Here is an 18,015-nt window from a genome sequence, read left to right as displayed (position 1 = left end):
ACGAAGAATCGAGAGACTCCTCGTCTAACTAAAAAGAATATTACTTATTCAGAGAATACCAAAAAATCGACTTAACAGCGTCGGCTTCTGCGACTCGGGTCATAAAGAATTCAAGTTCTGCGTCGATATCTTTCCATCGAAAGTTTCAAGTCCGGGGAGAAAGTTTCCGAATCAATGTCAGACCCGATATACACAGTTTCATAAAAATCGGTCTCAAATTCTGCCCGATCTCGAATCAACGCCTTTACAACGGAGCGTTTGCATTCACGAAAACACGTTCGTCCAGCTTGCTCCTCCTGCTCGTAAAACAGAAACCCCTATTTTCCCTCCCTGCCGCGTGAATCCGCTTCTTTCCGCTCGTGTTTCCGGGACATCGGTGATTCTTTAACACGGCCACTTCTCGAATCCCTAGCCAGACGCAGAAGAATGCCTCCTCTCGGTTCGATTGCCCGCGTTTCCCCATTCGTCAGTTTCCCCGTGCGTTCCCGAGGAAAATTCGACTCTGCGGCGACTGTTCGGGGAATACGAGCGCCGCTCGTTCGATTCCGCGTTCTATACGTCACCGTTCGGTCCTCCGTCCGTTCGCCGGTGCTTCCCGACGAGGGTAACCGTCGAATTCGTCGTCGCCGTTCCGTTTTTATTCGATCTCGAACGGCGTTTCCAATAAAAATTGCTTCCCTTGCGCGCGAGCGTCCGCCAGCCGCCGGGAAGCGTCGGCGGCGAAACTCTTCCGCTACAACCGGCGGTTCCCTAAATTTCCATGGAATTCCAAGCGTCCTTCTACCCTCGGTCCGCGGACGAGGTCGACGGTATAAACAGCGGAGCTTACGGAAACGCGTGTCGTCGAACGACGTCGCGTCGTTTACATGGAAATTTGTTCGCAGTCGCGCGACGCGTCGCTTCCCGAGCCGAGCTTTTAATTATCGGACTGCGAGGGCCGCTCGAACAGACTGCCGCCGCTAACCGGAACTACCGTCGTCGCCCCTATCCTTTTTCCGAGAACTCGACGACGAAGTTACTTCCGAAGCGTCGACCGCTCGCAGCGTTCCGCGAACGCGAGAAGTTGCGGGCGATCGGCGTGCTCCGAGATTCCGATTCTGCCGCGTTCCCGTTCGACGATCCCGTCGAACGCCAGCGACGAGTCGGTTCGAATCGGTCGGGATCGAAACGGGAGCACCTCGGCGGAACGGGAATCTCTTTCGAACGAGCTCCATCGAGTTTCGAACTATTGCCGCGGCTAACGAAGCGAGAAGATGCCGCCGAACGATAGAATCGATGGAATCGCGCGGGCTGCGTTGCTCGAAGGTCGATCGAGTTTCACGATATAATAGACCGAGCCGTCGTCGCTGACGAATAACGCTTGCTCGAATCTCCTCGCGTTCACGTCGCCGACTCCGATCGCGACCGAACGCCGCCGAGAGGGTTATTCTTTCGAAAACGCGCCCCGCGTACGCCTGCTCGCGCGGGTATCGATTAAGCTCCGGAGCGGTGAAATTGTTTCCTTCGTTGAATCGTCATTGTAGGTATCTACCTGTTGCCGCACGCAGGCATTTAGCCAATCGGTTCACCGCAGCGGACGCGATCGTTTCGTGCTCGCGACGAGTTACGATCCGCTGGTAAAATCAGCGATTTTCGCGGTTTACCGTTAGCGTTGCGATCGAAAGAACGATAACCCGGCTACGTTTACGCGCTCGCGTTACGGCCTCCGAAGCGGAACGTCGGCTCCCCGCGAACCTATTCGCGCGACGATCGAACCAACGAAATCCCAGGCCCTACGTAATTCCTGCACAGTATGGCCGAACGACCGGTTTCTCGAGAAAAGTCGATGACTTTTTCATAAACACTGATTCCACCGAAGTTATCGGAGAGGCGCCTTTCGAATTTTTCACTTAAAATTTGTTTCCGAGTTCAGTGGTACACTTTAAATTGACTTTTCGACTTTTCTAGTAACGATTATAACGTAGGAAATATCCAAAAATTTAATTCAAGATGAATAACGAAGCTGAGGAAATCGTTTCAAGTGAAAGTTTCAGGTGTCTGTCGTTCGGTAGAAATAGTGTTAAGTATAAGTGACACAGAGAAATGCTTCAAACTGTTGTAAGAGAGCTAAACATGTGTCCATATTTTATTTACATTATGGGGGTATCACGAAGGTTCTCTTGCAACGATAGTCATCGTAATATATTTGAATTTGTCTGATCCCGAGACCTTCCGGAACTCCAAAGTTAATTAACCGTCTGTTCCAACAGACAATGAACATCAGCGTCGAGCAGAAGCGCAATTCGAATCAGAAGAGTACTCCAAGCGTCGCAAGACATTTCGTCGAAACGTCCCCTGCATCGCCGATCCAGCCCACGGTGCGTCTATCTCGATTGATGCAACTTTAAATCCCTCGCCCGCCGTCGTTGTCTCTCGGAGGTCTGAATAGAGCGTATGAGTCAGAACCCTTTGACGGAGCACGCGAAATACGAGCGGCATTGTCCTCGCGCCTACCCCTCGGCGGTCGGCCAGCGGACGCGCGTCGAAAATCGAGGGTGTCTCGCCGACCGGGTCCACCGTTTTCCGCCGGCGGGTTTCGCAGTCGAACTCGCGAATATCGTTCCGTTCGAGGCTGTTATCGCCGTAGGAGAATCTCCGCCCCGTCCGAGCGTAGATCCGGAACCTGCAGCGGCCGAAACGCGAGGCCGTAGTTCCCGGATCGCTGATAAACTCGCGGGAATATCGGCGGAATATCGCGCGGAAAGGAAGGAAGCGGAGGAGGAACGTCGTCGTCCACGCGTAAACTCGTCCCATTGCCAAACGAATAAACCCGAAAATACCGGCGGAGAAAAACGACCGCGAATATAAACTCAGAGCCGGGGCGAGCGCGCGGTGTTACGCGGCGGCGGGGAACGGTATTGGCGGTGTTCCAGATTTCCCTAAAATCCCCGCGGGAACGCTATTTGTCGAAGTTCTGGCGGGGCCGCGGGGTCGATACCGGGGGTTTTCGTCGAGGGCATAAGCGGATTTTTTTACACGCGGGATAATTGAAACGCGCCCATTGTTCCTTGGCCTTCCGAGGCCGCTTTATCTCCGGCACCTTTCATCGGTCAGCTTTTTCTCCCCCCGTCCGTAAACAGTCCGCCGCGCGAGGAACGCGGCGGCCGCGTTAATGGATAAACGGATAAACGGACAAACCGACGGCATAATGGTGTCTGCGATTTCGAGCATTGTTTCAATTTCTGGCGGCGCGCGCGTACGCCGCGTCTCGGCGATAGCAATTTAGCTACCCGATAGACCGGACGTAACTCGCGCCGAACACCCCTGCCGATTAATAAAATACACTCGGCCCTCCGCGCTCGCTTCCGCTAATCTACCCGTTCTCTTCCCTTCGTGCCCGCTCCGCTTTCGTTCGCTTCCGGGAATGCGATCTTCCGAGAAAACCTCGCGGAATCCCTCCTGAAGGGAAGCGGCGTCGTTCGGCGATCGGGTTCCGCCTGTCGCCGGACCGGAATTCGCGGTTAAGTTCCGCCGCGTTCGCGTAATTGAATTTTGACGGTTCGATCGGTTACTCGGCTTGCCGATCGCGTACTTTCGGAAGGTGGAGATCCTCGGAGCAATCAGAGGGAATATGAGGCAGTTAGAGACGTCCTAACAGATTTACAAGCTCCGCTGCAATCATTGTCAACATTTTGAGTGCCAATGGTTGTCAACGGTACACCGAAACCAAATTTTTCAAGCGCCAACGGTAGTCGAGGGCTTACAGCTTTATACCCAGGAGGAATCCGAAGTTTCCACTTAATAGTTATTAATCTAAAAATTCCGAAAGTTCAGCTATATTTAGGACGCCTCTAGGCGTTGTCCGCCCTTAATCCAGCAGACTCCATAGGAAAAGGATAAATACGCCGGCTCGCTCGGCGGATCTCCGCTTTCACCCCTTCACGGTCCCGTGGTTTCCGGTGTGTCCTTCCCACGGTTCCCACCGATTCCGAGATAATTATTTTCCGCAGCCAACGATCCTCGTTTTCTCGCGCGCGCTCTCCGTCTCTCCGACGACGAACGGCCAGCTGTTTTCAAGTTACGAACCAACGAAGGATAATTCACTAGTGTAAGGGATCTCCTTGCGAAAGCCAATTCAGGAATCGAATCCTTCTAACCGGTGGCTTCCTAGATTACGAGTTTCACAGGTGAATCGAAGGAAATGCAGAAACGTTGGGAATCCAACTCGCAATCGTCCTAGACAGGTTTTCGGAAAATTTGCTTCATCCGACAGTTACCTAATATCTCTTATATTCTGCTTCAGAATTTTACGCGATCGTATCGAGGCAATTCTCTGTCCTACTCCTTCAGGTTACCAACCAGGTGCCTGATAAAATGAAAGAAGATTCGGGGCATCCCTGTAATCATAGTCCTCGCCTCCCTCCGCGGAACACGGGACGTTATAAAGATTAGGCGGCAAATCTGCATTAGGAGTACCTCACAGTGGCGTCCCCTCAGTATACTATTTCTTACGCTCGTTATCCTAAAAGGCCTGCTTCGCGCACGCGAGTACCGATCCTCAGCGCTCGGATTCCCGATCGGAACGGCTGACATTTACGAGCCGACGCGCCGCATTCCCGCGCCCTGTTTACCCCTCGCCGCTCCGCGACCGCCGTTTCGACCGGCATCCCCCGCAGACCCTGACTCGTTTATCGTTTATCGATTAACGATCGCGCAGCGTTTCGAAAATCTCGTTGACGGGGGCCGGGATAAAAGCGTCGGAGACAGTGCCGCGGCGTCCGCCGATCGAGATAACGAATCTCCCGAAAGTCCGCCGAAGTCGGTCGACGACGCTCGGGAATTCCCATCGAAGCTTCGTAAGCTCCCTTTATTCCCTGTCTCCGTCGAACCGTTCCGTTCCACGCGCGATTTATTGATCCACGCACAATTCTACCTCGAGGACCGACTCAAACTGCGCTGGGCCAGCGGTTCTCATCGCGGGTTCGCCCGTTCCCATCCCGTTCCCAGTTGGACGTCGGTGGATCGAAGGCGATCGAGGTTCGGAGCTGAGAACGAGGGGAGCGAGAGTCGCGGGACAACAGTCGCCGAGCGGCTCCGCCGTTTCTGAAAATACGGCAACGCGGCGGAGAAGTCGATAGCGCTAGAAATAGTTCCGCGGGAATAGGATCCGGAATCGAGCCCGCGGAAGCCGCGGGAACGGGGAGATCCGAGGATTTTATGAGGCGGCCCGCGTTCCATAATTGCAGCCAGCCGTGGCCATTACGAATTTAAATATTGATTCTCGCCGGCGGCGGCCGTAATGGAATCTGAAAAGCCTGGAAACTGGGCTTTGGAATATCGGTTGGCCCGAGGTACGCCGAACTTGGCTGTTCCCGCGAGGAGCAGCCGTCCTCCTCCTCCGCGGCCGTCGTCGTCTCTTTCGTTGCATTTCGAACGGCGGATCAAAGTTGCCGGTTACCGAGGGAAGTCGAGAGCTATTCCGATTAATCTGCGCCGTGCCGCATTGATCTTATGTACGTGCGTATTATGCGAGCACATAACGGTTACATGCTCGCCCCTCGAGCGCCCGAGGCGCGTCTCGCGGCTCCTCGGCTCGGAGCACCGTGAAAAACCACTGTCGCGCAGCCGCTGGTCGCCGACGAGGAAATTTCGAGCTCGCGGCCGACGGATTCCGCTCGTTCCGCTTGGTATCGGACCGTCGCCGATCAGGATTCGTCGGGAAGACGCGGGAGTAACGTTCCGTTTCCCTTCTTCATCGTCGTCGGTCGCGCTCCATCTTTCGCACGTAGAATTCGTACGCGTGCACGTCTAACGGTTTCGTTCCCGTTCCAGTTCGCCGGCAGTTTAGGGTCCGGTCGCATACGGCTACGTCAGCGAAACGAAATTGCTTCGGCATTCGACGAGCAAAATATCTGCCGTAAGGTTGATTCTGTGTCGATGCCGGACTCGAATTACGTCTTATCGGCAATGCGACGAACGGGATCGGGAAATGCCGTTTATCCTTTTATCGGGGCGCGCCTACTTACACCACGGATGAAATTGGATGAAGTTACACCCTTCTCGCAGCTGCCGGTGCGCCACGGATTAGACGTATCCCTCGGCTCCCGAATCGAATAAATACGCTCGCGGTGGAAAGATCGAGTGTGCGTTGTTTGTCTTCCGGTAACGATCTACGTTTCGTTCGGCTGGCCTCGTTGGCGATTACCGTCGCTGAATATATCGCGCGGAACGTTCCGAGTGGAAGGAAATGGAGGGAATATAAAACGTTAGGAAACGTTAAGAAACGAGATGAAAAGTTAAAAAACGAAAGCAAACGAAGGGAAGCGAGAGGAAACGAGAGGAAACGTTAGGAAACTAGTAAACGAAAGTAAAGAAAAGGAAACGAAAACAAAGAAAAGGAACCGAAAGAAAACAGCGGGGAGAGCTCGACAGAACGCGAACCGTGAACGCGCCGCGAACAGTTCGCCGGGCATTGCGTCGAGTCTACTACTGAACACGCTCGAGGAGAAACGGAATCGAAGGAGAAGCAACGCCGTTAGCTTCGCCGCGATCCGAAAATGTCTAAAGCCGAGCTCTGCTCGCGGTACACGTGTAATCCCGCGGGCCCGCATGCGAGGAAATATATTCAAAGTCCCGAGTGCAAATTACGAAGGAGGGAGAAAAGAGTTGAAACGAAAGCTGCGCCGCGTCCGTTCTTCCGCGCGAGGCCGCTAAAGCACACGTATAAAAGGATAAATAAATAAGGGTAACGCCGCGTCGGGCCTGGAAACCGGAGAAACATTACCGTTTGGCGAGCTGCCTGATACATCGTTCCCGACGCATCCTAGGCTTTACCAGAAACTCGTTCCGCGTGTACGTTGATGCGATTTCCGAGCGTGGGAGAATGGAGTGTGTCCGGACCGATTTTGCGGCCCTCCGAGTCGTTATTGTCCACATCCGTTACCATTCCGGATGTAACGCGGAGCGAGATTAACGATTCGTCAATTAGCGAGACTAATCTATTTATGGTCTTCCCGCCTCGCGCTCGTGATACCGCAGCGTTCGCGTCCGCCTCCGCGCTTCCGCTCCTCGTCTCGTCGGAGCGAAACCTCGTTCGGCTCCGCGGCGAAGAAATCCCCGATACTCAACGCCCCGCGAACGATTCCCGTCGAGGCGCGATCAGCGTCGGCCATCGTCCCGCTGAAACGATTACCTTAGCTCCCGCGCGGAAACTTTTTACTCGGCAGTCGAATCGCTTGAAACGCTTTCGACGTTCCCACGTTCCCGCGTTAACGATCCTCGCGGGGATATCCGTCCCGGGGAGGGAGGAGGGAACCGAGGAAACCCGAAAACTTTCCAACTACTGCTAAACAGAGGCTTGTCCTCGGGAATGTCTATCACGGTTTGCGCTTTTCAAAGGCGTCTCGCGGCTTCCGGCGTCAGATCGCGCCGACTTCCCGATAACTCGGCTTATTAAATTCCGATCTTGTATGTACGGTTGTTAAGCACGGGACGTCGAATTAGAATAACGACTGCAAAACGCGATCGGTTACGCGTTCCTTTGTCCTCGACTACTGCGGTAGTTAGGTAACAAAGACTGCTACGTTACTCTCGATACCTCGTCTTTCTAGAGCGACTAATGATACGTGGCGTTGAAAGGTTCTTTGTTATTATGAAGGCATATTGCATCAGATACTGTAAAGAAATCAACACCATCTACTCCGTGTAGATATTCCTTTAGAAATAAATCATTCAGTTCAAAGGGTTTCGGATAGAGTGTTTAAAACAGAACGCTTGTTTTCTGTTATAATAATAATAATAATAATGACAATATCAGTGTGACAAGGACTCAATTCCGAAACCTATCCGACCGAGAACTTTTGAATACCACTGTCAATTTCAGACTACAAGCCGTCGAGGAGACGCGAAACTCCTCGACCTCCTATTTTTTTCTGCTCGACAGCATTTGTCTCGTACAACAGCCTTGCTCGATATCGAAAAGTACCGATTCTTTGTTCCACTTACCCCGCCATCTTGTTTCCAGTCTCCTATCCTGCAGCTATCTTCTTTTCCTAGCGTGTTCGTTTCGTTTCCCAACGAAACGATAAGTAGCCGAAAATGTTCTTGCGGCGCGAGTCTCCGTTTCTCGAACCTTCGTGGACGTCTTCGTTCCCAGAGCTGTCGAGCGTCCTTCGAACAAACGTAGACAACAGATTATTTCTCTTGGGGAGAGGAGAGATGGAACTTCCGGGGAACACCGGTTCGATTTTCCAGTGTGACCCGGTCGGAACGAGTTGACCGATAAATCTTCGTCACGGCGGTACGAAGAATAAACGATGCGACTCGGACGGGGGAGAGGAAAGATGGAACAAAATCGTACGATTTTCGTATCGAGTTTCATTCCATCCGCCGCGAGAGAGAGAGAGAGAGGGAGCGAGAGACCGCTCGCTGCGAATTCCACGAAGAACGTGAATCTCTAATGGTAAAATCGTTGAAGGAAAAAAGAGAGGTAAATCGTTCTCACGTATTTCAGATTGCACGGGCCCCGGTGAGAACGAAAATAGAAGGTGAGGCCGATATTACTTTTCCGATAGAAACAGTATCGGAAGCACCGATGCGTCGCGCGTGTCGTCTTCCTTAACTGTTTGCCTACGACCGAATTTTCTGTCGACGCGCGTTTCTAAGGCGTATCGGAAAATGGAACACTGAATTGAACCGGATTAACACGATCCAAAATAATCACATTCATATAATATTTGACCGACGGGAGTTGTAACTGTTAGATTAGCTTCGCCGTAATTATTCTCGATAAGATTTTACGGAGAGGTTAAACTGCTCGCAAATAATGTTGAAAGGATTCAATATCGAATTGGAGAAGTTCCGAGAAATAGGTAGACTTCAGGAATTGTTTCGCTAACTGCCGAGTAAAAACTTTCGATTTTTTCTGGGTGTATGAAAAGTGTTACAGCTATACTCGGAAGTTTTAAAACCGAAGTTTTCACTTAATGTCAAGGGGTTAAAGGACTGCGATGACGACGACGACGACGAGCACGGCTGCGACGGATTTCGCTTCGGGTAATAATATAATTCGTCGATTCATAGGAGGTAAGCGGTCGTACTCGTGCCTACGAAACGCTCTATTATCACGGGCCACCGGCTTTGTAATGCAAAACCAATTTCCTCCTTTCGTCTTATTCGGAGGAGCGAAGACTCGGAGACGAGAAGACCTACCCAGCCCACCCTCATCTTCAGCCCCTTTCGCTTTAACGTTCCGCTGCCCGGCGGAACCGTCTCACAGCCGAACGGCCGCTTTCTGGCCGAAACTCGATAACTTCGAAAGTATGAGTGATAGACAAAAATGTTTCAGACGAAAGTTTCTCAGGTATAGAGTTAAATGTATGGTGGTTGTATTTCCGTTACATTACGGGGATATTATCAAGCTTTCCCAATGACAATGGACATTTGCGTGTCGATGCCAACGTTATAAAAGAATTTATTTTTCAAATGAAAATCATTTTGTATAAAGGACTAGCGATACATTGGTACTCTTCGGATTTCATTATGCGAATATTCGAATTTTGGGACTTTGTCCACAGACAACCACAATATGCGTCCCGTTTCCCTGTAATGGATAAGTTCCCCAGACTCTTATGAAAAATCAAAATATAATATCATCCGTATATTCCATCGAGAATCTGTGTAGGCGCCCATATACACGTGTACGCGAACAGCTACTATAGAATGCGACGCGTTCCAGGATCAACGTCGGCTGACCCCTCCGAGGCTAAGGCCGAGCTTTATTTTCCCTCCCGGGAACCCATCCGGAGGGTGACTGTATTTTTATTCAAATTTCATTCTATCCGTCCCGGAACTTTCGCGGACCCGTTCCAGCCGCGGTCGTATTACGAGTCTTCGTCTCGAATAAAATCGACTCGGCCCGGCGCCGAAACTTTCGGAATTTATTCTATTATATTTACGGAAAGCCGATCGTCGGCTCTATAAATTCGAATTTCCTTCGCGCGACTTTGCCCGGAGAAGCTCGGCTGTCCTCCGCTCGCGAAACCTTTCCCACGCGTTCCTAATAGATATCGTTCGTTTTATTATATCACTTAAGAACTTCGAGCAGCACTGCCACGCGTGGAGTCTCCGTTTAATAAAGGAGCGTTCGCTATTCGCGTCGAAAATTGTTCTTAACTCAACTATCGGTGGTTCCACCTTGTACGACGTTGGAATCGAAATGCAAACTATGCGTCGTCATTGAAGAAGCTTCATAATATCCCTATAATGTAACAAAAATTCTTCAAAAAACTTCTGTCTGAAACATTTCCGTATCACTCATGCTTCCAAGTTATCGAGTTTCATCCAGGAAACGGCTATTTAGTACTGTCGATCGAAAGAAGCGCGCGAGACTCGAACGCACGCCAATAAATCGACGTTTCATCTGTGCATGCGTGTGCAACGCGAATCAGAGACACACGAGGCGGTAATGCGTCGATACCGACGCGAGATCCTGCGAGAACGATCGCGATTGTGGAGGAAGGTTCGCAACGGTTCTATCTGTCACACGTAGGTGTCCATACACGCGTCAATGGAACCGAGGAATAGAGGCGACGCGATTACGCGATGCCCTCCGGTTTACGAATTTAGGAATCCGCGGATAGACAGCACCTGCGGCGGTCTCCGGTCGCGTACGCGATAACAGCCTCGAGTATCGGTGCCAATGTCAGTGCTGAGTTATCGTCTCGTTGTTTGCCGTGGAGTCGAGCCCACCTTTTGCCAAAGGCGGCCGAGGAGGACGGACGAGAGCGGAACGAACGCCAAGACCGTAAAGACGGGTCGTGCTTCCGAACGAGAACACGAAAGAACGGGAGAGCCGCAGTGTAATTTTATTCTCCGCGGAGTTGTCGCGTCGTTGTCGCGGCGTTCTTGCCGACGCGTCGGTTTACCTTTTCGATATTCGAAAATCGTCGAACACCGCCCGAGGACAGCCGGCTTTCAAAGACACGGTATAAACGATAACGGCCGATCGCGTTCAATATTTCATGCTTTACAGTCGCGTAACCGTACTGCGTTCTATCTCGTAAGACTCGGTTAGCCGAGAGTACAGGAATTATCCGTTAATGTTATCCGTTCGAGGGGCCGCAGGACGAGGAACCGTGGATAGAGGAAGAAAGCGAAGGGAGAAGACGATAAGAATAAAATGAATCGCGAGCATTCCCTGCGACACTAGTTGCAGCACGAGAAGAGTTGCTAATGATTCGCTAACGAGATACGTGCTCGGTGTGTTTCACGTGGAAACGAAAGAAACACCGGCTGACTCGGGAATAAGAGAGACGGTCTCCTCCTCTCGAGACTCTCTACGGTTGCCACCTCCGACGAGCTTGGTCCTCCTCTTTATCTCGTCCAGTCGGTGCCCTTTTCCTCTTATTGTCCGGATCGCTTCTTATTCCCGTCGTACTCGTCGACTCGAAGCGTGTAAACTGCAGTCTCTTTTCATTAGCCCGGCATGGATTCCCCGAACGGATTGCTCCTCGCCGAAGTCGGCGCTGGTCAGCGCTTCCGCGAGCGTTTGCCGTGTGCACGTACATGCGCGATAACTAAAAACACTTTTCCGTTAGCACGGGAACGCGAATGGGGCCTGTGTAAAAGGGAAGTTGCACGGCGACGCGGAACGACACGGCGACCGTTGCGTACACCAGTTTCCTCCGGTACATATCGACTTTTCTCTCGATCTAAACTACTTTTATTTCCAACCGCTTTACCTTCGAACTCTTATTTACGTGTCGCCGGGAAAGCGTTCCCGTGTCTCGACATCGGCGGGACCCTTCTTGCTGACTCCGCGCCTAGCCAGATATTTCGGCCGCGCCGTGCCGTGTCGATATCTCGTGCCGCTTCGTCCGTGTTTCCATTAAAACCGTCGCCGACCGGGGATCTTTGAAAATTCATCGGGCCGATCTTCTCCCACAAATGTTTGGGATTCGGTGAGTCGGATTCCCGCGGTCCTGCGTTTCGTTTCGTCGGAGCTCGTTCAAAGAATTATTCTAATGTCAACTTCGAATTCTCGAAATGGGGGATTCCTTGCTCGAAATCTGCTTACAGGGAAATTTATGTGAATTGCTTTCGGTATAAGGTAGACACCGGTAATTCACCTGGTTGACCATTTTTCAGGAAAACTTAAAGAATAAGGTTTCCCGAGGTAATAGATGTACTGAGGTATCTACCAACTCAATTCTGAAATACTTTTATCCGAATTGAATCATCGTAGAAAATGATAATTTACTTAATTGACGTTGGTTGTACCTACAATTTCCAGCAAGGAATTAACTTCCTCTTTTATATTTGTACTTTTACTTGTAATCCATCATAATCATTGATACTAAAGTAGCTTCAGTGTTTTTGGTTTCACTGTAAGTGGTCAAGTGCTAATTAACCTATGGCCCATTGCTCTCTCGTTCTAAAGAATGGCCAACTAAGTATCGAATCTCCAAAAATGTCCATCAAATATGTATCATCGAAAGAGTCTATTTAATAAAGAGGCAAGCGTTCACCATTATTCACGCAATTTTTCTTATGGTCAACTGTTGGTGCGTTTACCTTATGCGTGATCCGATAAGTTATTTCCCTGCAAGAAATCGATGTGCCTATGTAAATCCGTATAACGTGCGCATTTCCATGCAAGCATCTACGAGGTAGGAAGGAATTCAGGGGTGCCCATAAAAGCTCTGAAAGACAAACATCGTATCGATTGGTCCGTTAGCTGCCGGAGTTCCTAATAAATTGTAAATTATCGAAAACCGGTCCACGGATACGAAAGTGACACGTGTTCGCTGGCACCTCTCGTTTCCACGCGTCGCTCGCTCATTAACGAGCAATCATTATCGATTAATTAAATAAAGTCTTACCGTGACGCAACAAGGTCGTGGGATAAATGTCTATTCTCGTCTAACGCTGGAACTGCTCGGGAGCAAGAACGAACGAAAAATTGGACGAGTCCTAAAAAGGTCCGCGTGCCTCCGCAAAGTTTATTAGATTCATTTATTCCGGTGTGCTCTCTTTATACTTTGAGAGACGCGACAAAGAAGAACCGGCAACGACGGTAGTCTACCGGGAGTTTCCAGTAACGAAGTTTAAAAACGCGGCTCTAAGCCAGAGCCCCCTGTTCCTTCTTTCTCCTGTTCCGCTGTTCTTAAAAGATCTAAAATATGGTGAAACTTTCGAGCCATCAGCGCGCGTTGATGGCGACCGTGGCATTACGACTTTTGCACCTGCCTCGACTACTTTCGTCGCCGGTATCAGAGACGTGAAATATTTTCCAAATAATCCCTTTGAACGTTATACGGCGAACGGTTCCGATTTAGGAAATTACGCCTGCGAACCGTGGCTCTCACGCTCGTACGTACGACACTGGTAAACGAGCACGCGAGACGAGAAGCCGAGTAGGGGAAATTACTGCCTAAACTCACGCCACCAACGCCCAATGGATGACGTTAGAGTAAAAGCACAATAAATGCTGGTGATCGTGTTACGTTAGAGTTCATCGATAAAGTAGCCATGAACGCAATCGCGGGTGTCACATTTTTGTTGTTATTGTTTATGGTAATAGGTAAGCAACGATTTTTAAACTCGTCCATTCGATCGCTTTATCGAATGGGACGGGGAAATCATTTTCTGTGAGGACTCTCGTGAACGCTGTCTTGTAAACAGAGATCGTATTGAAATTTATTTCTCGTGATTCTTTCGATTGATCACTTGCAACGGATGTTGGACTATTGTTTAGAATGTGAATGAAAGTCACGGTGATTAATTTTCTCTGATCGTTGCTCAGATAAAAGTCTGTAGTGATCCTACAGTTTTAGGTTATGAAAATGAGTACTTAGGTGTAGAATTCTTCATTTGGTTCGCATAACTTTTAGGGACCGATGCGATCCGCTGTTATTTATGCAGCAGCGACACTGATCCCAAAGGCGAGGATTTATGCGGAGCATATAAAAAGTTTGACAAAGACAAGAATATCGCTGTGGAGTGCAACAGCGAGGAATCTCCGATGCCTGGTACATTTTGCGTAAAAGAGACGCGTCAAAGTCCACGTGGCTTCATCTGTAAGTTTACACTGTTGGAACGTTTACCGTGACACTTACTTCTTTTCTGTTCGTGCTGAACGTGCGTTGTAATTTTCTGTGTTCATTGAAAATTAACCACGCTGATTTCACTGTACTTATTATTATGTGGAATAATTTTCGAAGGGAACGGTAGATGGCGACAGGTGGTCCGCCGATGCTCCTCGGTGGCTAGTACAGGAGTCACGGGTGTTTGTAATTGGGGAGTTCATCCTAATGGTGTATATTGGGAAGAATGCTCTTGTTCGGAAGATTCTTGCAACGAAGCAACGACGTTGTCCTCGGTTTCAGCAGTAATTTTGTTGCTGCTCAGCGTTTCAATCTATGTATTTTCTTTGTAAGTGTTAGTATCATTGTACTACTTTGTAATAGCACATAAGACAATTTGTTCTATCGAGACAGATTAGGATTTTATACACCAAACTGTATTCAGAGCAGTCTTAACGAAGAGATTTATGTATCCGTCCATTTTATATTATTTCTATTTGTAAATAAACTATTTTTTTACAATATACAATCTCTCATTTTATTACATACGTGTTTACGTTCTTTCGTGATTCGTGATGTCGAGTATTGCAACTGATTTGAAAGGTTAATTTATCGTTATGTTAATTTACGTAAAATTATCGAAGGAAACTCTGTAAAGTACGTTATGAATTGGCGATGTAGTTCTCAGCTATATTTCTGAAAACGAAGTCGTAACATTTCTTACGATAAAACGGAAATAAAACCCGTCTGAGATACGCAAGCTGATTGAACTGTGAAAGAAGGATAATTTATAATCCACTAATTTAAATACGTAAGTACTTACACACGTTTATGCACGTGGGACTGGTATATTACGGTGACATTACAGTTTTTTAAGAGCCATTTTAAGTTTGATTTTAATTAACGCGGGAAATCTTGTATTAATATTGTTTATATCTTCCATGATTGCGAACGGACTGCGCAAACTCCCGATTTTTCTTCTTTCTTCCACTACGGCGACTGTTCTGTTCCAGTAAAGCCATCATGTTAAAAGTTTGAGAACGTGCCCCAGTGGCGTGTTAAATTAACGAAGCACGCTTTAGTGTTTATCGGGAAAGGCAGATTGATTGTTAGCTAAAGTTTAAATAAAAAGGGGTCGAACGATGAATGTCGCGGATGGAGTTGGATATTCGCGATCCGAAGTATTCGTGCTTATGGCAAGGATATCTTTTGTTGCTGCCGTTGGATTTTTTAGTATGAAGTGGATAATGAATCAACTTGATCCCACAAACAATGCAAAAAAGAAAGCCAGGAAAAAGGTGTTCATTCATTAGTTTCTACAAAATAAGATATCTTCTTATATAACCTCTTCGCCTCAGAAAATAACCTTACTTTATGGACTTGTTCCTTACAAATATGAGCATATCCCTGATTGTGTTGTAGGCACGTGAACAATTACGGAAATTGGCCAAAACGGACAATCTGTTGCGGTCAGTAGACATGGATCAATTAACAGATTATGAAATGATGATAGCCAATCACATAGTGGATCCTAAGGACATTAGAGTTTCATGGGACAACATAGCAGGCCTTGAGCATGTGATTCAAGAACTTAAAGAAACAGTTATATTACCTATACAACGAAAAGAATTATTTGAAGATTCTCAATTGACCCAAGCACCAAAAGTATATATTCAATGCTTCACATTATTAAACAACTATATTCTGATACAAATTTTGTTTCTAGGGAGTGTTATTACACGGTCCTCCTGGCTGTGGGAAAACAATGATAGCCAAAGCAACGGCTAAAGAAACAAAAACGCGTTTCATTAATTTAGATGTAAGCATATTAACCGACAAATGGTACGGCGAGAGCCAGAAATTAACTGCAGCAGTTTTTTCTCTTGCCGTGAAACTTCAGCCATGTATCATCTTTATTGATGAAATAGGTTTGTTCTAAAACAATTAAACCTACCAATTTGTTTCTTGATGAGTGCATTGTCAACAACCTATATTATTCCTTATGTGTTTATTTTCTTTTATGGCAGATTCTTTCTTAAGAGCACGTAATTCCCAAGATCATGAAGCAACTGCAATGATGAAGGCACAGTTCATGTCCCTGTGGGATGGATTAATTACAAACCCTTCTTGCACAGTAATAATAATGGGTGCAACCAACAGGCCCCAAGATTTGGATAGAGCAATTCTTAGGCGTATGCCGGCTACTTTCCATATTCCTTTGCCAGTAAATAAAATTTATGCAAATATGACTTAATTGATGAATGAACGTTCTCATGTGTAACGTACATATTCATACATGGATAGTATTAACTTTTGTTCATTTATTGTATTCATAATGATTGAATATACGTTTCAGAATGAGCAACAACGAATGCAAGTATTGAAATTGATATTGGAGCATGAACCAATAGCTGACAATGTGGATATTCAAAAATTGGGGAAAATGACAGAGGGGTTCTCTGGTTCTGATTTGCAAGAACTTTGTAGGAACGCGTCCGTTTATCGCGTTCGGGATTATCTACGTACTCATACACAGTTAATACTCCTTTCTTTACGATTCACAAATCATGGAATTTTCACTGCATTTATAATTTTAATTTGCTTCTTTGTTTTACTTCAGAGAAATGGATACTAGTACCGAAGATGAAGAATACCATGACGCTGTTCGACCTATTACTATGGAAGATCTCCTCACATCGTATAAGAAGATGAAAACATCTAAAATACATACGGGTACCCTGAGCGCAGTTAAACTAGATTTAGATTAAAAAGAGAAAAATATCGGTTACCTGTTCATATTGAATTTTTAAATCTTTTAGAGGGAGACTTAGGAAAATATAATTTTGTAATAAGCTTCACGTCCAGTCATGTTTATAATTTTATTTCCGTTATATCAAAATGAAAACTAATTATTCTAGAACGACACTACATTTACCATCACTTATAAAGTGTGTTCAATAAAATCGAAAATTTTCGAAATACATTCAGACATTTCGCCGCATTAAGAATATAATTGAATTGTCATACTAATGAGAATTGTAAGGAATTTTAGGGTACTTTTATTAAATCTACCGTGATAGATTTCATTAAAAGCGACAGAAGCTTCCGATAACTCTTTTTCGTGATTACAATTTACTGAATTATTTCTACTTGTATTTTGGATTCAATTTTAGTACGCTGGATACACGCATTTTTTCTGAGGATACCTTTGTACCAGTCGAGGTATATACGTGTGTATAGTATGTCCTTCGAAGTAACGCGATTCAAGAGATAATCAGTATACCTTGTTTAAGATTTTGTAAAGTCTATCATACCATTGTTACACCGATGTGTATAAATATCCATATTTATGTATATACAGACTAAGTCATAACTGTATCTCATAAATAAGGGATAGTTCCACGTGTTGTTAAGACAGACCAGTTTAGTATTTTCCTCGCATCTTTGTAATTAATGCGTAAAACTTGATGGTTAATAGAAAATTATTTATTTTTCAAACTTGATATATAATTTACTTAAACTTAGTATAACCAATACTAGTTAAAACTGTACAGATTAATTAAAATTAAATGTTTAAATTATTTGCACAGAAGTGGTATCATACCACCAGATTAAAATCGTTTTCATTTGCGAAATAATTCAATTGAACTAATGCAAATTAATGTAACCCTTGAATCTAAGAAATCTACAATTCCGAATACCATAAAAATATTACATTTTTTACTAAGTGTTGTTCAATTTAAAGAATAAATAGCTTGTAAATATAAAATGGTCAAGGCAAAGTGTCAAACACATTTTTTAATTAAAACGAACTATTAGGGAAGTCGACCCGTATTAATAAAAAGTGAAGAATTGAACGTGAAATTTTCCGATAGCTAAGAAACATACGATCGCATTTGAAACATTTCATAGATCGAACTTGAGCGGCCGAAGGATTTGGCGGACAAATACG

General features: G+C 46.8%; 2 protein-coding genes and 1 long non-coding RNA gene across 3 annotated transcripts; 2 read left to right on the top strand and 1 right to left on the bottom strand.

Annotated features, from left to right (window-relative positions):
- Positions 1–11,304: 11,304 nt before the first annotated feature.
- LOC143175053 (uncharacterized) lies at positions 11,305–14,170 on the bottom strand. The gene is made up of 3 exons (XR_012999661.1): positions 14,097–14,170; positions 12,553–12,680; positions 11,305–12,047 (listed from the first exon to the last, which is right to left on the bottom strand). It is a non-coding gene; the product is annotated as an uncharacterized LOC143175053 (long non-coding RNA).
- On the top strand, positions 13,397–15,198 carry LOC143175051 (uncharacterized). The gene is made up of 4 exons (XM_076371893.1): positions 13,397–13,561; positions 13,872–14,057; positions 14,202–14,412; positions 15,077–15,198. The coding sequence occupies exons 1-4, from the start codon at positions 13,510–13,512 to the stop codon at positions 15,099–15,101; spliced, it is 474 nt and encodes a 157-aa protein (XP_076228008.1). The 5' UTR covers positions 13,397–13,509; the 3' UTR covers positions 15,102–15,198.
- A 7-nt stretch (positions 15,199–15,205) lies between these two features.
- On the top strand, positions 15,206–16,921 carry LOC116434894 (no mitochondrial derivative). Its single transcript, XM_031993799.2, has 6 exons — positions 15,206–15,361; positions 15,486–15,728; positions 15,790–15,991; positions 16,091–16,287; positions 16,420–16,598; positions 16,684–16,921. The coding sequence occupies exons 1-6, from the start codon at positions 15,206–15,208 to the stop codon at positions 16,829–16,831; spliced, it is 1,125 nt and encodes a 374-aa protein (XP_031849659.1). The 3' UTR covers positions 16,832–16,921.
- The last annotated feature ends 1,094 nt before the right edge of the window (positions 16,922–18,015 follow it).

The sequence above is a fragment of the Nomia melanderi genome, chromosome 11, assembly GCF_051020985.1.
Source record: "Nomia melanderi isolate GNS246 chromosome 11, iyNomMela1, whole genome shotgun sequence".
Lineage (NCBI taxonomy): Eukaryota > Metazoa > Arthropoda > Insecta > Hymenoptera > Halictidae > Nomia > Nomia melanderi.
This window is presented reverse-complemented; position numbering and strand designations above follow the sequence as displayed.